The 23,368-nt window shown below is 39.3% G+C and overlaps 1 protein-coding gene across 1 annotated transcript; it reads left to right on the forward strand.

Moving 5' to 3' along the window:
- Nucleotides 1-5,866: 5,866 nt before the first annotated feature.
- Nucleotides 5,867-23,122, forward strand: dhrs7cb (dehydrogenase/reductase (SDR family) member 7Cb). The gene is made up of 7 exons (XM_060938920.1): nt 5,867-5,980; nt 11,038-11,191; nt 12,641-12,753; nt 18,391-18,601; nt 18,687-18,779; nt 18,962-19,126; nt 22,647-23,122. The coding sequence occupies exons 2-7, from the start codon at nt 11,038-11,040 to the stop codon at nt 22,856-22,858; spliced, it is 948 nt and encodes a 315-aa protein (XP_060794903.1). The 5' UTR covers nt 5,867-5,980; the 3' UTR covers nt 22,859-23,122.
- Nucleotides 23,123-23,368: the final 246 nt, after the last annotated feature.

A 23,368-nucleotide genomic window follows, 5' to 3' on the forward strand; every position in this document is an offset into this window, starting at 1 on the left:
ACAGAATTGACTTTAAAGTATTGCTGCTGGTGTATAAATCTCTAAATGGTACAGGGCCCAATTACCTCTCTGATATGTTGCAGCGGCCTAACCCAATCAGATCTACCAGATCAAAACAGAAAAATTTACTATTAAAACCAGTTGTTAAAACAAAGTATGGTGAAGCAGCTTTTAGCTACTATGCAGTACAGCTATGGAACCAACTGCCAGAGGACATTAAAAATGCTCCTGCTGTTGGCAGTTTCAAATCTAGGTTAAAGACCAAGCTGTTTTCAGATGCTTTCTGTTAAATAATTAATATTGTCTTCTTTACATTTTTTATAATCTTTACTTTCTCTGCATGTTTTAAATTTACTTTAACTTTAACTTTATTCTATTTTATTCTTTATTCTATTCTGCTGGTTTCTTTTTTCTCCTCCTATTTGAACTACTACCTCATTTTATTATTTTGTTTCTACTATTGTTTAATTCAGGGGCGGCACGGTGGTGTAGTGGTTAGCGCTGTCGCCTCACAGCAAGAAGGTCCTGGGTTCGAGCCCCGGGGCCGGCGAGGGCCTTTCTGTGTGGAGTTTGCATGTTCTCCCCGTGTCCGCGTGGGTTTCCTCCGGGTGCTCCGGTTTCCCCCACAGTCCAAAGACATGCAGGTTAGGTTAACTGGTGACTCTAAATTGACCGTAGGTATGAATGTGAGTGTGAATGGTTGTCTGTGTCTATGTGTCAGCCCTGTGATGACCTGGCGACTTGTCCAGGGTGTACCCCGCCTTTCGCCCGTAGTCAGCTGGGATAGGCTCCAGCTTGCCTGCGACCCTGTAGAAGGATAAAGCGGCTAGAGATAATGAGATGAGATTGTTTAATTCTTATTATTTTCTTTTAATTTTTTTAATTAATTGTTTTAGAATAAAAATAAAATTATTTTATGTAATTTTATTTCTCTGTTGTTTACTGTTTTTGTTTTTACTTCTGTAAAGCACATTGAACTGCCATTGTGTATGAAATGTGCTATATAAATAAACTTGCCTTGCCTTGCCTTGAAAAAGTATGGCTGTACAGACAAAGTTGTTAACCTGTTAAAATCCTTACACGATGGTATGCAAGCTCAAGTAGTTCAGGGAAATGCCACCTCCATGGAATTTGCTGTGACAAATGGTGTCAAGCAAGGTTGTGTGCTTGCCCCAACATTGTTCTCGTTGTACCTGACTGTGATGCTAGAAATAGCATTCAAAGACGCCCAAGAAGGTATTTTCATACAGACATGGCATGATGCAGGTCTCTTCAATGTGTCCCACTTCAAGGCAAAGACACGTACAACAAGGCACCTTGTGAGAGAAATGCTGTTTGCTGATGATAGTGCTGTGGTGGCACACAGCTCTGAGGATATTCAAATGCTAGTAGACAGATTTGCCAAAGCTGCTGCTCAGTTCAGCCTCAAGATCAACATAAAGAAGACCGAGTGCCTTTACCAGCCAGTGAAACTGCTCAACCCTCCACCTGCACCTGAAATCATAACAATAAACCAAGAGCTACTCGTGCAGTGCACAGACTCCAAATACCTTGGAAGTACAGTCTCCAACAATGCCAAAATCGATAAAGAGATCAGGAATAGGATGGGCAATGTGAGTGCTGCTTTTGGCAAACTACAAGATCGGCTATGGAAAAACAGACATGTTTCCATCAGACTAAAATGCAAGGTTTATAGAGCTGTTGTACTGTCTACCCTATTATATGGTGCTGAAACCTGGACCATCTACCGAAATCAGATCAAGAAGCTCCATGCTTATATGATGAGGCAGTTGAGGGCTATTATGACTATATCCTGGATGGACAAAGTTACCAACTTAGCAATCCTGCATTGTGCTGGACTATCATCTATGGAAGACATCTTAATTGAGAAGGGCCTCAGATGGCTAGGCCATGTACAAAGAATGGAAAAGGAAAGACTCCCAAGACATCTGTTGACCGGCTAGTGGCCTAGTGGTAGCGTGTCCACCTCGAGATCGTGAGTTCTATTCACGGTTGGGTCATACCAAAGACCATCATAAAAATGGTACCTACTACCATCTGGCAAGGCATGCTGCAATACAGATGTGAGTGGGGAGTTAAACTCTCGTGGTTACCAGAGGACTAGCCCCCCACTGTAACCCTAGCTATGTAATAGGTGAGAGGCCAAGGGCTGCGGAAACGGAGATCGGTGCCGCCCGATGCACCACATGGCGTGGGAAGGACTTTAATTTTTAACTTAACAAGACAACTGTTGTATTCTCAGCTCTGTGAAGGCAAATGAATCCAAGGGAGACCTAACGTTAGGTACAAGGATGTGGCAAAAAGAAACATGAAATCACGAGGAATAGATATTAAGAGTTGGCAACACACAGCGACAAACAGGGCTGCATGGAGAAGTATCATTAAACCCAAGTCTATATCATAGCACAGTCCTTGTCGTTTTCGACCGACTGCAAGAGAGAGAGAGAGGGGCGAGAAGGGCACATCGAAGTCTGGCCAGCTGGTGACATGCAGCTGCATGACCAGACGAGGGGTTTTAGAGCCATCACACTGTAAAAAAAAAAAAGTTATGCCAACTTAAAAATTCAAGGCGACTTACTGCACAGGATTTTTGAGTTTATGTGACAACTAAGATTTTTAAGTTTTGAAGAAAGTTGTGCCAACTTATACTTTTAGTTTTCATATTCACACAAACTTAATTTTTTCAGTTTTACATTATAAGAATTCAACTTTAAGGCCACTAATCTTTCATCCAAGTAAAAACTTCAAAATTTGAGTTCAATTTTCTTTCTATCCCACAATAAAACAAATAACAATCCAGTTCAAATAGCATGTTGATTTTAACATGATGGTAGCAAAACTGCTATAAAACTGTAGTGGCAGTGCTTTTTTGTTAAGTCACACATTCACTTATTTTAAGCCTGAAGCTAATTTGACAAACGAAATGTGCAAACAATTCAGTATACTGAATTGTTTGCACATTTAGTTTGTCAAATTAGTTTTTACTTGGATGAAAGATTAGTGGCCTTAAAGTTGAATTCTTATCATGTAAAACTGAAAAAATTAAGTTTGTGTGAATATGAAGGCTAAGTTATCTGAGACCAAAAGTATAAGTTGGCACAATTTTCTTCAAAACTTAAAAAGCTTAGTTGTCACATAAACTCAAAAATCCTGTGCAGTAAGTTGCCTTGAATTTTTAAGTTGGCGTAACTTTTTTTTTTTACAACTTGCTGGGGAGAAACAAAAAGAGATTTTCTTCTTTTTTTTAAATGAAGCCTACAACAATTAATTCTTATAAACTAGTATAATGACCTATAATTATCTCTCAGGAACTCTTTGCAACCATCTTTCTAATTAGATTAAAATCCTCAGTAATTTGTCGTGTCAGTGTCCACATAAACAGATTCTTAAAATGTGTCATTCATTAGTTATTTTTTGTTAAGAAGTCATCTATGTAACATTTATAGTGGACATCTTTAGTGGTAGCACTGTGTAACAGTCAGAGGTAAAGCTCTAACTTTAAGATTTCTGACATGGTTTCTCAGTAACCTGAAAAACTGCATTTTTTTGTCTTATTAACTTCAAGAGAGAGAGAAAAAAGACAACCCACTGAGAGACGGCTATTTGTAGATTTCATGAGTGATAACAGGAACTAACTGGGTTCGTCAATGTTCTACAACATTAAACGCAACTATAAATGAATAAAAATATATGATGTCACTTTTTAATCAATAAAAATTGTTAGCACTGACAAACTGCTGTGGTGTAAGAGAAATAAAACATTTGTAGAATAAAATAATTTAATAACTCGTATAATACCTTGTCACTTGGTGGGTACCATCAAGCAGTGGTCTAATTATGTACCTTAAACTATTTTTAAAGGTAAAAGATACATACTAAAGGTACAAAAGGTGTACCTGTGATGCACAGGTACCGCCCAAGCACCAAGGAAAAGTACAATTTGGTATTTTTATTTCTTAATATACAACCCCGATTCCAAAAAAGTTGGGACAAAGTACAAGTTGTAAATAAAAACGGAATGCAATAATTTACAAATCTCAAAAACTGATATTATATTCACAATAGAACATAGACAACATATCAAATGTCGAAAGTGAGACATTTTGAAATTTCATGCCAAATATTGGCTCATTTGAAATTTCATGACAGCAACACATCTCAAAAAAGTTGGGACAGGGGCAATAAGAGGCTGGAAAAGTTAAAGGTACAAAAAAGGAACAGCTGGAGGACCAAATTGCAACTCATTAGGTCAATTGGCAATAGGTCATTAACATGACTGGGTATAAAAAGAGCATCTTGGAGTGGCAGCGGCTCTCAGAAGTAAAGATGGGAAGAGGATCACCAATCCCCCTAATTCTGCGCTGACAAATAGTGGAGCAATATCAGAAAGGAGTTCGACAGTGTAAAATTGCAAAGAGTTTGAACATATCATCATCTACAGTGCATAATATCATCAAAAGATTCAGAGAATCTGGAAGAATCTCTGTGCGTAAGGGTCAAGGCCGGAAAACCATACTGGGTGCCCGTGATCTTCGGGCCCTTAGACGGCACTGCATCACATACAGGCATGCTTCTGTATTGGAAATCACAAAATGGGCTCAGGAATATTTCCAGAGAACATTATCTGTGAACACAATTCACCGTGCCATCCACCGTTGACTTGCCAGCTAAAACTCTATAGTTCAAAGAAGAAGCCGTATCTAAACATGATCCAGAAGCGCAGACGTCTTCTCTGGGCCAAGGCTCATTTACAATGGACTGTGGCAAAGTGGAAAACTGTTCTGTGGTCAGAAGAATCAAAATTTGAAGTTCTTTATGGAAATCAGGGACACCGTGTCATTCGGACTAAAGAGGAGAAGGACGACCCAAGTTGTTATCAGCGCTCAGTTCAGAAGCCTGCATCTCTGATGGTATGGGGTTGCATTAGTGCGTGTGGCATGGGCAGCTTACACATCTGGAAAGACACCATCAATGCTGAAAGGTATCTCCAGGTTCTAGAGCAACATATGCTCCCATCCAGATGACGTCTCTTTCAGGGAAGACCTTGCATTTTCCAACATGACAATGCCAAACCACATACTGCATCAATTACAGCATCATGGCTGCGTAGAAGAAGGGTCCGGGTACTGAACTGGCCAGCCTGCAGTCCAGATCTTTCACCCATAGAAAACATTTGGCACATCATAAAACGGAAGATACGACAAAAAAGACCTAAGACAGTTGAGCAACTACTGTAGAATCCTACATTAGACAAGAATGGGTTAACATTCCTATCCCTAAACTTGAGCAACTTGTCTCCTCAGTCCCCAGACGTTTACAGACTGTTGTAAAGAGAAAAGGGGATGTCTCACAGTGGTAAACATGGCCTTGTCCCAACTTTTTTGAGATGTGTTGTTGTCATGAAATTTAAAATCACCTCATTTTTCTCTTTAAATGATACATTTTCTCAGTTTAAACATTTGATATGTCATCTATGTTCTATTCTGAATAAAATATGGAATTTTGAAACTTCCACATCATTGCATTCCGTTTTTATTTACAATTTGTACTTTGTCCCAACTTTTTTTGGAATCAGGGTTGTAGACTCTCAAAATGGATCTGTCTTCTTCTGCATAAAATTAGTTGGTTAAATTAAACTACGAATTCATTCATGGTTTTATGCTGTATAAATGTATATTCAATAAACTCAGTTTTGTGTTGCATGGGAAACAATTTGTTCTCAGTTTGGTTGTCATCCACATGCCTAAGCTGGGCTAGTGTGCACAACACACATGAAAACTACCTGACTCAGCCAAATGCTATTAAAAGACCCCAGCTCCTAACAGACTCTTCGTGGTGCCAGACAGAGCGAGAGCCTGGGGTCTGTGAATGGATGAGGAGGAAGAAAGGGTTTAAAGCTGGTTACCTAACAGGAAAACCTCTGACTTTTCCACTGGGGGCTTAACTCCTCACATGCACTGTAAGTGGACTGTAAATAAGATTATAGCTCTGTGTGCCTGTGTGTGTTTTGATTGTTTCTTTGTCCACGCGTCTGTGTTCTGTGTGTTTCAAAATCAGTCGGAGCAATAACTTTAAAAAAAAAAGAAAAAAGATTTTGATCGTATTATCAAGAGTACCCTGAAATATCTAGGGAATGTAGATATGGAAAATCACTTTCCTTGAATATCCAGTATGAGGAGCTGACACACGGTGTGACATTCGTGGCAGCAGATTAGTGTAGGGCAATGTATATTTAGAACCTTTCCTCAGCCACTCTTTACATGGAAATAATGACAGCTGTGCTATCAGAATAACCCATCCAGATGAAAGAGAAAAAGATAAAACTTGTTGGAGCAGCTGTTCATCATATCTGGTCTTGTGATTGGGTCGCTTCACTTTTGTTTCATTAGTCTGTTGATTAGATCACAGATATGGTCACAGCAATAGTTTGTTAAAGGAGCCCTAGATCTGTGGCATTGCATATTATTGACGTGCTACGCAAAAAAAAAAAAAAATCAATCAATCAAATTCAAGTTCAAATTCATTTGTCACATACGCAATCATACAGAGTACAACATGCAGTGAAATGCTTATTGCAATGCTCTTTAAGTCGTGAAGATAGTTGGGGGGAGGGGGGTTTAAAATAGAATGTAATAAATACAATAAAAAATGAAAATAAAGAAATGTGACATGATAGAGCGCTCTGCAGAATATACATATTAAATACAGAATATGTATAAATATATATAGCTCTGCAATATACGCTGCATATTATTCTATCAACATTCACTGAATATGATCAGTCGTGCCCTCTGATTGGCTACTCTACTACTCGGCTATCAGCTCATATACCATGAGTAGAGAAAAACAAAATGGCGGCACGTGTTGCTGAACCAACCGAAGATGAAATAAAAACTCTACTCGAAAACAAAACCTCCAAAAATACAAAAAAAGCAACAAAATATGAAATGAAAGTATTTGATGGTAAGAACATATCTTTTTTTAATTTTTCAAGAATTATTATGAAAGCATTTTTCACAAATTGCTACTGTCATTTCACCAGTTTGTTTACACTGTAAGCAGAAACAATTTTGTCAGACGTTTGGTAGAAAGTTTTTATTTATTGATTTTTGCAAAAAATAAAAGTAAAAATAATCTTTTTCTCAAAATCCAGTGAATGTGGATAGAATAAAACAGTTATTCCACTCAATCTTGTCGTACATGGCTTATAGCCGACTCGGTGCTACGTGCCTCGTCAGCTATCAGCTCATGTACGATTCGATTTCGTAGAATAAATGTTATATAACCCTGCAATATATACAATATACAGTGCATAATATGTATAAATATACAGGGAGTGCAGAATTATTAGGCAAATGAGTATGTTGACCACATTACCCTCTCTATGCATGTTGGCCTACTCCAAGCTGCATAGGCTTGAAAGCCTCCTACCAATTAAGCATACCAAGTGATGTGCATCTCTGTAATGAAAAGGGGTGTGGTCTAATGACATCAACACCCTATATCAGGTGTGCAAAATTATTAGGCAACTTCCTTTCCTTTGGCAAAATGGGTCAGAAGAGGGATTTGACGGACTCAGAAAAGTCAAAAATAGTGACATATATTGCAAAGGGATGGAGCACTCTTAAAATTGCCCAGCTTTTGAAGCGTGACCATCGAACAATCAAGCGCTTCATTCAAAATAGTCAACAGGGTCGCAAGAAGCGCGTTGAAAAAAAAAGGCGCAAACTAACTGCCCGTGAACTGAGGAAAGTCAAGCGTGAAGCTGCCAAGATGCCACTCGCCACCAGTTTTGCCATATTTCAGAGCTGCAACATCACTGGAGTGTCAAAAAGCACAAGGTGTGCAATACTCAGGGACACGGCCAAGGTAACAAAGGCTGAAAAACGACCACCACTGAACAAGACACACAAGATGAAACGTCAAGACTGGGCCAAGAAGTATCACAAGACTGATTTTTCTAAGGTCTTATGGACAGATGAAATGAGAGTGAGTCTTGATGGGCCAGATGGATGGGCTCGTGGCTGGATCAGCAAAGGGCAGAGAGCTCCAGTCCGACTCAGACGCCAGCAAGGTGGAGGTGGGGTACTGGTATGGGCTGGTATCATCAAAGATGAGCTTGTGGGACCTTTTCGGGTTGAGGATGGCATCAAGCTCAACTCCCAGTCCTATTGTCAGTTTTTGGAAGACACCTTCTTCAAGCAGTGGTACAGGAAGAAGTCAGCATCCTTCAAGAAAAACATGATTTCCATGCAGGACAATGCTCCATCACACGCATCCAAGTACTCCACAGCATGGCTGGCCAGAAAGGGTCTAAAGGAAGAAAGATTAATGACGTGGCCTCCTTGTTCACCTGATCTGAACCCCATAGAAAACCTGTGGTCCCTCATCAAATGTGAGATCTACAAGGAGGGGAAACAGTACACATCTCTGAACAGTGTCTGGGAGGCTGTGGTTGCTGCTGCACGCAATGTTGATCGCAAACAGATCAAAACACTGACCGAATCCATGGATGGCAGGCTTTTGAGTGTCCTTGTAAAGAAAGGCGGCTATATTAGTCACTGATTTAGTTTTTTTTTTTTTGAATGCCAGCAATGTATATTAGTGAATGTTGAGTTGTTATATTGGTTTCCCTGGTGAAAATAAATGAGTGAAATGGGTATATGTTTGTTTTTTGTTAAGTTGCCTAATAATTATGCACAGTTATAGTCACCTGCACACACAGATATCCTCCTAAGATAGCTAAAACTAAGAAAGCCCTACTCCAACTTCCAAAAATACTCAGCTTTGATATTTATGAGTCTTTTGGGTTCATCAAGAACATAGTTGTTTTTCAATAATAAAACTAATCCTCAAAAATACAACTTGCCTAATAATTCTGCACTCCCTGTATATTGCACTAAACAAACTGAATATATATTGCACTTTTATATACTGAAATATATATTGCACTGTCATGAAGTGAAGTTCTATGAAGAGGTACAATTGCAATAGAAGTGTACTGTATATATTGCAATACAATACATAGCACTATTATATCACAACACTTTTTATACAACCCCGATTCCAAAAAAGTTGAGACAAAGTACAAATTGTAAATAAAAACGGAATGCAATGATGTGGAAGTTTCAAAATTCCATATTTTATTCAGAATAGAACATAGATGACATATCAAATGTTTAAACTGAGAAAATGTATCATTTAAAGAGAAAAATTAGGTGATTTTAAATTTCACGACAACAACACATCTCAAAAAAGTTGGGACAAGGCCATGTTTACCACTGTGAGACATCCCCTTTTCTCTTTACAACAGTCTGTAAACGTCTGGGGACTGAGGAGACAAGTTGCTCAAGTTTAGGGATAGGAATGTTAACCCATTCTTGTCTAATGTAGGATTCTAGTTGCTCAACTGTCTTAGGTCTTTTTTGTCGTATCTTCCGTTTTATGATGCGCCAAATGTTTTCTATGTGTGAAAGATCTGGACTGCAGGCTGGCCAGTTCAGTACCCGGACCCTTCTTCTACACAGCTATGATGCTGTAATTGATGCAGTATGTGGTTTGGCATTGTCATGTTGGAAAATGCAAGGTCTTCCCTGAAAGAGACGTCGTCTGGATGGGAGCATATGTTGCTCTAGAACCTGGATATACCTTTCAGCATTGATGGTGTCTTTCCAGATGTGTAAGCTGCCCATGCCACACGCACTAATGCAACCCCATACCATCAGAGATGCAGGCTTCTGAACTGAGCGCTGATAATGACTTGGGTCGTCCTTCTCCTCTTTAGTCCGAATGACACGGCGTCCCTGATTTCCATAAAGAACTTCAAATTTTGATTCGCCTGACCACAGAACAGTTTTCCACTTTGCTACAGTCCATTTTAAATGAGCCTTGGCCCAGAGAAGACGTCTGCGCTTCTGGATCATGTTTAGATACGGCTTCTTCTTTGAACTATAGAGTTTTAGCTGGCAACGGCGGATGGCACGGTGAATTGTGTTCACAGATAATGTTCTCTGGAAATATTCCTGAGCCCATTTTGTGATTTCCAATACAGAAGCATGCCTGTATGTGATGCAGTGCCGTCTAAGGGCCCGAAGATCACGGGCACCCAGTATGGTTTTCCGGCCTTGACCCTTACGCACAGAGATTCTTCCAGATTCTCTGAATCTTTTGATGATATTATGCACTGTAGATGATGATATGTTCAAACTCTTTGCAATTTTACACTGTCGAACTCCTTTCTGATATTGCTCCACTATTTGTCAGCGCAGAGGGGGATTGGTGATCCTCTTCCCATCTTTACTTCTGAGAGCCGCTGCCACTCCAAGATGCTCTTTTTATACCCAGTCATGTTAATGACCTATTGCCAATTGGCCTAATGAGTTGCAATTTGGTCCTCCAGCCGTTCCTTTTTTGTACCTTTAACTTTTCCAGCCTCTTATTGCCCCTGTCCCAACTTTTTTGAGATGTGTTGCTGTCATGAAATCTCAAATGAGCCAATATTTGGCATGAAATTTCAAAATGTCTCACTTTCGACATTTGATATGTTGTCTATGTTCTATTGTGAATACAATATCAGTTTTTGAGATTTGTAGATTATTGCATTCCGTTTTTATTTACAATTTGTTCTTTGTCCCAACTTTTTTGGAATTGAGGTTGTATATACAATCGCACTTATTTTTGTTCAAGCATAAATAAATATTCACAATTCAAAAATTCATAAACATTTCAAAATGATATTGTTCTTCCTTCAATCAAAGCTATTAACATGTTAATTGACATGATGTAAAAAAAAAAAAATGAAGGCATGTCCAGTATAATAAGGGATCAGACTGAGTGTGGAAAAATACTGCACTCAATAATGAGCCTAAATAAAAAGCCACTGATTATTGACTAATTGATTGATCTAAGCTCAAATTCAATCCTATCCATTTTGTGTGTAGTTATAATGTAATATTACTGATTACACCAGGAATCTTTATATTGTAGTCCCCCCCCACTGTTTTGCTTTTTCCAAAGATGTCTATCCCATCTGTGATGATATTGCCACTGCTGGTGGTGGTGTTCGCTGGAATCTACTACTTTTACAACGAGATTATCCACTTCATGTCCAAGTCCATCGTGCGGAACAAAGTGGTGGTGATTACAGATGCTGTATCTGCAATGGGAAGTGGTAATGTTCACAAATAAAAATACTTTTCTGCCCTTTAATGTCCCCTTGATCAGCTAAAACATATTTTTTCATGTCTGTAGTGTCTATCTATAGATTTGCACAGCTTAATGGAGTTAAGTAAAGGAAGCCTATAGCTACCAATTTAGCAACATATAATGTGTATGTGTGTGTTTAAGTCTTATGATTCTAAGTAATCAAATTTCCAGAATGAATGCAAATGTCTTCATAGAGCATGTGAATCATGACCATTGTTTCCTCCTTAAATGTTTAATAGACAAATGGCCAGTGTTACATCCTCATACTCAGAGGTGGAAGGATTATAAAAGATGCTGAGTTGTGTAAAAGTACTTCAACTTTTGTACTAATTCACTTGAATAAATGTATGTAGCGATCAAGAACATTAATCAGGTAAGAGTAAATAAGACATCTGGTGAAAAACTACTTGACAAACGACTTTACAAATGACTTTTTTACCTGCCTACAATTGTCAAATTTAATCTGAAAATTTTCTATAATCTGTGGAATGCTTTTTTAACAATTATAAACCCCATTTCCAGAAAAGCTGGGATATTTTCCAAAATGCAATTAAAAACAAAACTTTCTGATTTGTTAATTCATGTGAACCTTTATTTCACTGGCAAAATTACAAAGAAAAGATTTTCAATAGTTTTACTGACCAACTTAATTGTATTTTGTAAATATCAATGAAGTTAGAGTTTGATGCCTGCAACACACTCAAAAAAAGATGGGACAGAGGCATTATTACCATTGTATTACATCACCTTTCCTTTTAATAACACTTTTTAATCGTATGGGAACTGAGGACACTAATTGTTGCAGTTTTGCAACTGGAATTTTTGTCCATTCTTTCCTGATACAAGACTTCAGCTGCTGAACAGTCCATCGTTGCTGTTGTCTGATTTTCCTCTTCATGATGCATTACATTACATTAATGGCATTTAGCAGATGCTCTTATCCAGAGTGATGTACAGAATATCCAGAGCAGCCTGGGGAGCAATTGGGGGTTAGATGCCTTGCTCAAAGGCACTTCAGCCATTCCTGTTGGTTCAGGGAATAGAACCAGTGACCTTTTGGTCCCAAAGCTGTTTCTCTAACCTTTAGGCCATGGCTCCCCACATTATTGATGCGCCATACGTTTTCAATAGGAGACAGATCTGGACTGGCAGCAGGCCAGTTGAGCACATGCACTCTGTTTCTACAAAGCCATGTTGTTGTAGCCCGTGCAGAATGAGGCCTGGCATTGTCCTGCTCAAATAAGAAATTTTAAGAAATTAGAAATGTTATTGCTAAATATTATCGCTACAGTATACGGAATTGACAAAGCACATCCTGTATATTATGGTATAATGTTAAAATTTTCTGGAATGGAGGAAAATTTATTCCATCAACCCCCCACCCTGCGCTCAATCACTCGCTCCTGTGTTTCAGAGTGTGCCAGGCTGCTGCATGAAGGTGGTGCACAGTTGGTGTTGTGTGGACCCAACTGGGATAAGCTGGAGTCTCTCCATGATTCACTGTGCAGTGGCTCAGACCCCAGTAAAGTGAGTAAAGCCTGTATCAAAGAACCCATGCAGCCTTTCAGTAGGATGTCATACATTTACCCATGTACCTGGTTCTGATGTTCTGAACTCACACATAAGATAAAAAGACAGGAAGACACTAAGACTTCAACCTCTAACTTTGTGTCTCTGTCACTGTTTTCCTTTGCTTTGATGAACAATGGCAGGATATCCCCCTCCCTGACAGCTCGCTGTCTCCTGCTATCTAACAAATTCCAGGACTTCTCACAGACATTATTGCCATTCCCATCACCTCATGTTCAACAAACATGACTAGAGCCACTTGAATCTCAGTGGCACTTGATTCAAGATTATGTATAGGAACAAAATGATCACTAATGCCTTCATTTTCATCCTTTAATTATTCCATCTGCAGCACCCTCCAGAATTATTGCCACCCTGTATGAAAATGAGCAAAAAGTGACTATAGAAAAGGAACAACACATGCAATAACTGATGCTTTCAGCTTATATATGGGTACTGTACATTTTTATTCTAAACAAATATTTTTTAATTAATATCTGGTAAACTTTACCTGGAATGAATTGCTGGGTATCAGTCATGTGGCTTTTCTTAGGGGTTTTACTGGAAGTGGTCTAAACGACTGCTGTAGTGCAAACAACTAGCGATAACTTATCAGAGTGCGTATGCTCGTAATCTAGAAGCCACTGCTGGCTTTAGATCTATTCAGAAGATTGCCATGTGCAATGGAATCGACCCCTGCAGTCTGGGAAAGAAGGATTTGTCATACAATCTCGAAAACTACCCTTCAGTTGAGTTCCCCGACATCTCGAACTATCTGGTGTTGCAGACATCCTTCTACACCGCAAAACAGATGAAAGCGTGGAAAAGTATGGAGGCTTACAACTTTTTTGTACGTGGCTGGGTAAAGGACCTCACTATCAAGTTGCTGCTGAATGAATCCTGTATTGTTTTTGCCCATATAAGTATGCTTTTTTTTAAGCTTCTTGTTCATGTTTTTACAACGAAGCGCTGCAAGTTCAAGTGTAAACAAACAGTTCACTTGGTTCTCACTTGTGTTTGCTCTTATCTCTCAGGTAAATCATTCACAAAGATCAACAGAAACCCCTTTAAAACCTGGATCTTAGTTAAACAAGATGGAGATGTGATCACGGCACATTATAAGAATTTTGTCGCAACCTTCACGCCTATGGACTTTGTGAGGAGTAAACAAAGAAACAGCTGGGGACTTCAGCGCTTTGTGACTAAAAAAAGTATCATAAAATAATGACACACGGCAAGAAAAGTACTTGGAAAACACTAACGACGTAGCTGAGAGGGATATACAAACCTTTCACCAAGTGATCACTGCAAACTCGAGCATGCTTCGACTCGGCTCCCTTCGATTTCAGTGAGAGGTTCAAAAGCCACCTTTCTCTACGTCTTTTTGTGAAATCCTGTGTTCGTTCACCCTTTTTTACTAGTTCTCGGGGAACCCTGAAGAAACTTTTCAGTTTCACAGTTTGAAAGATTTGAACAACCTAAAACAACGCAAGCATAAGGCATTTTTCATGCGAGCAATGCACCTTTTCCCTACAAACGTTTTGTCAACTGAGCTTTGGTAGACCACCAGCTAAAGTTTTGAATAACTAATGAGGCGGATGTGACGTCACGTGAAACCCAGCAATAACTGCCCTGAGCCTCTTCCTGCTAATTTGGCACAGTGATGTAGTGGTTAGCACTGTCGCCTCATGGTAAGAAGGTTCTCGGTTTGAGCCTAGTGGCTGATGGGGGCCTTTCTGTGTGGAGTTTGCATGTGCTCCCCATGTCTGTGTAGCTTCCTCTGGATGCTCCGGTTTCCTCCCACAGTTCAAAGACATGCAGTTAGACTAATTGGCTACTCTAAATTACCCATAGGTGTGAATGGTTGTTCCCCAAGCCCAGAAATGGGAGGGTTGCAGCAGAAAGGGCATCCAGTGTAAAACTATACTCCAGTTAATATGACATGTGGATCAGTAGGGTCCATATGGACCCCAACCTGGCAACAATGCTGGATAAGATGGAAGAAGAAACCTCTTCCTGCTAATTAAACTTTAATTAATTACAGTGGTGCTTGAAAGTATGTGAACCCTTTAGAATTTTCTATATTTCTGCATAAATATGACCTAAAACATCATCAGATTTTCACACAAGTCCTAAAAGTAGATAAAGAGAACCTAGTTAAACAAATGAGACAAAAATATTATACTTGGTCATTTATTTATTGAGGAAATGATCCAATATTACATATCTGTGAGTGGCAAAAGTATGTGAACCTTTGCTTTCAGTATCTGGTGTGACCCCCTTGTGCAGCAATAACTGCAACTAAACATTTCCGGTAACTGTTGATCAGTCCTGCACACCGGCTTGGAGGAATTTGAGCCCATTCCTCCATACAGAACAGCTTCAACTCTGGGATGGTGGTGGGTTTCCTCACATGAACTGCGCACTTCAGGTCCTTCCACAACATTTCAATTGGATTAAAGTCAGGACTTTGACTTGGCCATTCCAAAACATTAACTTTATTCTTCTTTAACCATTCTTTGGTAGAATGACTTGTGTGCTTAGGGTGGTTGTCTTGCTGCATGACCCACCTTCTCTTGAGATTCAGTTCATGGCCAGATGTCCTGATATTTTCCTTTAGAATTTGCCGGTATAATTCAGAATTCATTGTTCCATCAATGATGGCAAGCCGTCCTGGCCCAGATGCAGCAAAACAGGCCCAAACCATGATACTACCACCACTATGTTTCATAGATGGGATAATGTTCTTATGCTGGAATGCAGTGTTTTCCTTTCTCCAAACATAACGCTTCTCATTTAAACCAAAACGTTCTATTTTGGTCTCATCCGTCCATAAAACATTTTTCCAGTAGCCTTCTGGCTTGTCTGCATGATCTTTAGCAAACTGCAGATGAGCAGCAATGTTCTTTTTGGAGAGCAGTGGCTTTCTCTTTGCAACCCTGCCATGCACACCATTGTTGTTCAGTGTTCTCCTGATGGTGGACTCATGAACATTAACATTAGCCAATGTGAGAGAGGCCTTCAGTTGCTTAGAAGTTACCCTGGGGTCCTTTGTGATCTCGCCGGCTATTACACACCTTGCTCTTGGAGTGATCTTTGTTGGTCGACCACTCCTGGGGAGGGTAACAATGGTCTTGAATTTCCTCCGTTTATACACAATCTGTCTGACTGCGGATTGGTGGAGTCCAGACTCTTTAGAGATGGTTTTGTAACCTTTTCCAGCCTGATGAGCATCAACAACGCTTTTTCTGAGGTCCTCAGAAATCTCCTTTGTTCGTGCCATGATACACTTCCACAAATATGTGTTGTGAAGATCAGACTTTGATAGATCCCTGTTCTTTAAATAAAACAAGGTGCCCACTCACACCTGATTGTCATCCCATTGATTGAAAACAGCTGACTCTAATTTCACCTTCAAATTAACTGCTAATCCTAGAGGTTCACATACTTTTGCCACCCACAGATATGTAATATTGGATCATTTTCCTCAATAAATAAATGACCAAGTATAATATTTTTGTCTCATTTGTTTAACTGGGTTCTCTTTATCTACTTTTAGGACTTGTGTGAAAATCTGATGATGTTTAGGTCATCTTTCGATTACGTTCATTATGTCTTATATTAAATATAGTTAGTTTTTTTTTTTCCTTTTTTATCAGACATCTAATTTATTGGGTTTGTTTACCTGACATGTTTCGACGTACAACTTCCGTCTTCCTCAGAGTGTCACCGGATGTTAATTGGTGACGCATCTTTTATCAGCTGCTGTTTCTGAAGGCGTGGGTCACTCACCGACCATCTTAACACCATAGACAATACCGGCAATATAAAATTCACACATGAAGAAGAAACGGAGCAGTCAATAGCATTTTTGGATTTAAAAATACAACACACAGAAGATGGGGATATCAAAATAAAAGTACACAGAAAACCCACACACACCGACCAATATTTAAACTGGACTTCCGAACACCCCATAATGCACAAAATATCCGTAGTTAGAACATTACATGAACGCACAGCAATAATTACAGATCCACAGGACAAAGAACAGGAGGAACAACATATACAACACGCACTGAAAGCATGTCAATATCCACAATGGGCAATATCCAAAGGGGCGGAACAGGTTAAAAACAACAAAACACAAAAGAAAGAGAAAAAACAAACTAACAAACAAGAACACAGGGGAGTAGTTACATTACCATACATCAGGGGAATAACTGAATGTATTCAAAGAGTAATGAGGAAACACAATGTTAACACACCTGTCAAACCACACACAACACTCCGTCAGATCCTGGTGCATCCCAAAGACAGAATACATCCGGACAACAGATGCAACACCATATATGAGATTCCATGTAAATTATGCAATAAAACTTATATTGGGGAGACAGGAAGGAGTTTCAACACAAGAAAACATGAACATAAGAAAGAGTGCGAAAAGGAGACAGCTACAAGACAAACCCGAACAATAAAAGAAAAGGCACAACAGGAAAATTATAAGTCAGCTATAACAGATCACTGTAAAAGGGAAAATCACATTATGGACTGGGGGAATGCCAGAGTCATCCGCACAGAAGATAACAAACATCAGCGCTGGATCAGGGAGGCCATGGAGATCCGTAAGCGAAGCCCGAGGACCATCAACCGGGATGAGGGAGCATACATGCTCTCCCACACCTGGAGTGCCATCTTGCAGGGGACAAACAGACAGTAGAAGGCGTGACCGACCTGTCAAACCAGACAGGAAGGCCACGCCTTCAGAAACAGCAGCTGATAAAAGATGCGTCACCAATTAACATCCGGTGACACTCTGAGGAAGACGGAAGTTGTACGTCGAAACATGTCAGGTAAACAAACCCAATAAATTAGATGTCTGATAAAAAAGAAAAAAAAAAAAACTAACTATGTTTAGGTCATATTTATGCAGAAATATAGAAAATTCTAAAGGGTTCACAAACTTTCAAGCACCACTGTATACTAATAAGTTTTATACCATCCAAGATAAAAGAACATGGAGTTCCTGTGGACTGAAAACAATTTAAAAACACAGTAACATAATTTTTTCACCCAAGGATGCCAATTTGTTTTCATTTATTTTAAATTAATGATTTCTTTTAAATACTTCTAAGGCAAGAAAATGATGTATTTTTGCGAAATAATGCTCTTATGAAAAAAGTTTTTATAAAAAAGATTTTTGTTGTTTTTTGTAGGTTTGGAGTTGCAATCATTTTTGCTCATTTTTATTTTGAAGGTGTGTTACTGTGGTGACTCTCATGCTGTGTCATGTTTTCTTTATAAAAAATTTTATATGATTAAAAATGTAACCTCATATGTATCTAAGTGTACCAACTTTTCTGTTTCTCTCAAGTACAATTTCTAATTATTTATTATTTATCCAACATTATTAATTTCCAACCAACCCCACCAAATGGAATTACTGCACTGCAAGGTCAAAATTTTCTGTGAACTTTGAGCCCATCAGTCTATTTTCATCTAACATGGGGCTCATTATGACTTGTTCCACCCATTATAATGGTTTCTGGTTTACATCTCTCTGGTGGCTGTTATCTGTTTTTCCTGTTAAAGACTTTTCCACCCAAGTTGGTGTTGCTGGACTTCAGTGATATAGACAGCATGGAGGATGTGATTACAGAGATCAGTGAGTGCTACGGCTACGTGGATGTTCTCTTATGTAATGGCAGCATGAAGGTCAAAGCCCCGGTACAGAACCTTTCACTGGAGATGGACAAAATCATCATGGACGTTAACTACTTCGGGCCCATCACTTTGGCAAAGGGTACGAGTGTTAGAACCTTAATGCCACTTTATTCAATAAGTCACAATTGTATAAGTCTGTTCGAATGGCATTTTCATGTGACTAGGTATTCTGCCGTTAATGATTGCCAGAAGAACAGGCCATTTCGTAATCGTCAACAGCATCCAAGGGAGACTTGCTATCCCATTTCGCTCCTCCTGTAAGATGTTAACATTGTCTTTAAACTTAATCATAATAATATACTCTGAAAAAGTGACTCTATTTATAAAACTTTTCCCAAATCACACTTAATGTACGGTTGAGTTGCTCTTATTGTAGCATGTCTCAGACCTCGATCAGATACAGTTTTACTGATTTAATGTTCTTTTTTGTGTGTTTGAGACGCTGCTTCCAAGCATGCTCTGCAGGCCTTTTTTGACTGTCTGAGAGCAGAAGTTGAGGAGTATGGCATCTCTGTCAGTACAATCAACCACACTTTCATCAACGCTACAGCCCAGGAGGCCACCACCCCCTCTCAGTCTCAGCCCACCAACACCCTGTGGGCATGTGAGTAATTACACACCACTACACAAAAACATGCAAAAGACAAAGCAGCATGACCAAATGCAGGTTTTTCTACATACCTGTGAAAAAATATGCCAAAATAGAGCCTATTTGTTAACATATTTTACTCTGACTGTATTGTATTTATCCACTGTGACATACAAGTGGAATGGATCACAATCCCATCACAGAGCTGAACAGTTACAGCCCTGTTCACTCAGCAACAGGCAGTGATGGGATTTAAAGTACCTCTGATTAGATATTTTTAGCCAGTTAAACTAATAATCAATTGTTCAATATTTATTCCATTTCTATACGTATGTCATAAAATGCTGTATCATTCATGAGTATTCATGATATGAAGAATGGAAATGCTTATGTGTCCTCAATCCCCAATATTGAGCCGTTAGTTAACTGCTAGAACGCTAGCTCATGTTTGTGACAAACACCAGTAGGATTGCAGCCTTTTTTATAATCTCAGTGAGTAGATCCTGTAGGGTAAATATATGGACAAAAATACAGCTCAAATTTGGAGAGAAGTACAGAAAAAAAACACAAACTACCAAACTCCATATCAGCCTTAACTACAATTAAATCCACTCCCAATTTTACACCACTACAATTGGATGCAGGCTTCAAACACTGGGCTAGATATGGTCTTATTTACATTCACCAGCTAGTTCAATCAAATGGCATAAAGTCATTTTCCCAGATTAAAGAAGAGTTTGGACTTCCAAATACTGATTTCTTCAGGTTTCTACAAATTAGACATTCCTTAATAAGCATGAAGAAATTGAGAAAATTCACTCACCATCTGCAATAAAACAGTATTTCATTGGGGTTCAACTTAGTATTTCTGGGAGGAAGACTATTTCTAGTCTTTACAATAGTCTCCAGAGTATAGAAACACATGATACTCTGTACATCAAAACAAAATGGGAAACAGCTTAAAGTGTACCAGTACTGGTCATGCTTACAACATGCTTTATGTATTACTTATATTACTCTGGAAACCTGGGTAGAAATTTGTTCTGAGGCACACAAGGTGACTTGCTCCAATGGTTGGAGAAATTCAAATGGAAAATGATAGTTAGACACTTCACTGCACATAACAGGGAAGTATGGAACACCAGCCACCAGTAATTGTTGGAGGAATTGTGGAGAAACTGACTCAAACTTTGTTCATACCTTTTAGTCTTGTGAGAAACTGAAGAAATACTGGGATGATATTTACTCAGCACTGGTTGATATTTTTAGACTAGAGATCCCTCAAGACCCACTGGTTGCTTTATTGGGAGTTGCCCCTCTGGGTTTTGAGCATAGCAATGATATATACCTTCTGCAAATCCTCCTGTCAGCATCCATCAAGGGAATCACTGTACGTTGGCTGAAGCCCACTGTCCCAACATTTCAGTTGTGGAAGGAGTGAGCATGGGAACCTTATAGAATGGAAGTCACAAGTTGAGGCTCCAGAGGGAGAAATTCTTGAAGAGATGGAGCCCTGTCTTGTGAATAATGTTTTGAAACAAGAGAGCAAGTCTTCCCCCCCCTTCCCTTTTTGTTTTGTGTTGCTTTGTGTTGCTACTGTCTGTATGTGGGAGTGTATATGCTGTGGATTTCTCATCTTATTGTCATTTTTAGTAACTCCAATTACGTGTTTCTGAATGTTTGTGCTGACTGTCTATGGTCAATAAACAATAAGTTAAAAAAATAATCTCAGTGAGTTACGAAACAGTGGCCAAGATGTGAAAAAAATTTATGGTATATCAAACTATACCATAAAAACACATTTTGTTTATCACTATCAAAGTTAGCTAAGTGAGCTACAGTAGTTAGCTAGCCTAGCAAAAAGGTTCCTGGTGTCATGTTATCATGTTTGAATTGGTATATTTGATGTGATAGGACCAAAACTGAGCTCATTTGTAATTTTGTTTTATTGTCTAATAATGGGGCGGCACGGTGGTGTAGTGGTTAGCACTGTCGCCTCACAGCAAGAAGGTCCTGGGTTCGAGCCCAGCGGCCGGCGAGGGCCTTTCTGTGTGGAATTTGCATGTTCTCCCCGTGTCTGCATGGGTTTCCTCTGGGTGCTCTGGTTTCCCCCACAGTCCAAAGACATGCAGGTTAGGCTAATTGGTGGCTCTAAATTGAAAGTAGGTGTGAATGGTTGTCTGTGTCTATGTGTCAGCCCTGCGATAACCTGGCAACTTGTCCAGGATGTACTCCAACTCTTGCCCATAGTTAGCTGGGATAGGCTCCAGCTTGCCTGTGACCTTGTAGGACAGGATAAGTGGCTACAGATAACGGATGGATGGATGTCTAATAATGAATAGATAAATCATTTACAGATTCTAACTTTTAAACAATTGACTGGTTATAGGAAAGAGTAAGATATCAGTTGTTAAAGAATGCTATTTTCAGTCATTTTCCTCAGCAGTCTGCTGATTGTTGAATAAAAAGATGATATCTGGTTAGGAAATATTACACTCTAAGCATTCCTTTAGCCCCACACTCTGTATTTTTCCTTGGTGCCATAGAGGTACGGTTAAGGGTATCTATGTACCGTTCACTTTTAAAAACTAGAAGGGTTATGTTATTACAATAGAAACTAGAAGTGCATTCAGTAAAGCGCATACCTCCACCAAGCCTCATATTCAGATTTGCATCAAAATCTAATCAATAGTTTCTTGGCTCATGTGCCACCTTTCCTCCAAATTTCATTAAAATCCATTGACTGCTTTTTGAGTTACGTTGGGAAAAGGCAAACAAATAAACAGAGGTGAAAATATAACCTCCTCCAATAAAGCTGGCAGAGGTAATAATTTAAGGCACATAGTTGGACCACTGATGTAACTTTAACTCTAAAAGCTTATAATTTAAGGTACACTACATACACTTTCCCAGTTAAATGATACATATTAAAGTTCTGTTTATATTCCCTTGATGGTACCACTCCAAACATAATGGAAAGTGGCGTCTGATACCTTTATTTCTGAGGATGTATGCATGCAGAGTCCAATCACTGTAATATCAACATCATCATTAAAAGCATAAAAACAAGCCTTGTTCTTGAGAAAACAACTTTTGTGAAAAACATTAATGTGAGGTGGTGCGGTGGGGTGGTGCAGTGGTTAGTGCTGTTGCCTCACAGCAAGAAGGTTCTGGGTTCAAGCTCAGTGACTGGGGGGGCCTGTCTGCATGGATTTCCTCTGGGGGCTCTGGTTTCTCCCACAGTCCAAAGACATGCAGTTAGGTTGACTGGCTACTCTAAATTGTCCATAGGTGTGAATGATTGTTTCCCAAGCCTGGAAATGAGAGGGTTGTGGCAGGAAGGGCATCCAGCATAAAAGTCTGCTCCAATTAATGTGATGTGGATCAATAGGGTCCACGTGGCAGTGACCCCACACACGTGAGCAGCATAAGCTGGAAGAAGTGAGTGAGAAAAACATTAATGCATGGTATGTTTGAGGGTCTATAATTTGAGGATCTATAATTCAATATAATTTCATTATGTTTCCTTCTCTAGACATTTTAAGCAAGCTAACCACTCACGGTGTGAGCCCTAAAGCCCTGGCGTGTGAGACTGTGCGAGTGGTGAACCGGAGGAGGAGAGAGATTGTCCTGGCTCACCCCATCCCCTGGGTTGCTCTCTACATCCGCTCACTCATGCCCAGCTTCTTCTTTTCTGTGGTGGCAGCAGGGGTGAAAGATGTGGCGATGAATCAGCAGCTGAAATAGATCCATACGTCATATGCTTGTGAATGACTGAGAGGCTTGTTGTTCCTTTAACAATGTGTCATTAGAATGTGTTTTGAGTGATAATTCTCGCTTTGACATGTGACCTCTGATGTAATACAGGGACAGTGGTGGTTTGGAGGAGGAGGTTTTAGGGCTTAGTCCAAGCGATGACCTATTTGCTTTATTTGGCTGGTAAAACATCACATGCACTGTAGTATCTGCTCTAAATACAGTGGTGCTTGAAAGTTTGTGAACCCTTTAGAATGTTCTATATTTCTGCATAAATATGACCTAAAACATCATCAGATTTTCACACAAGTCCTAAAAGTAGATAAAGAGAACCCAGTTAAACAAATGAGACAAAAATATTAAACTTGGTCATTTATTTATTGAGGAAAATGATCCAATATTACATATCTGTGGATGGCAAAAGTATGTGAACCTCTACGATTAGCAGTTAATTTGAAGGTGAAATTAGAGTCAGGTGTTTTCAATCAGTGGGATGACAAT

This window comes from Neoarius graeffei, chromosome 14, assembly GCF_027579695.1.
Source record: "Neoarius graeffei isolate fNeoGra1 chromosome 14, fNeoGra1.pri, whole genome shotgun sequence".
In the NCBI taxonomy this organism is placed as follows: Eukaryota; Metazoa; Chordata; class Actinopteri; order Siluriformes; family Ariidae; genus Neoarius; species Neoarius graeffei.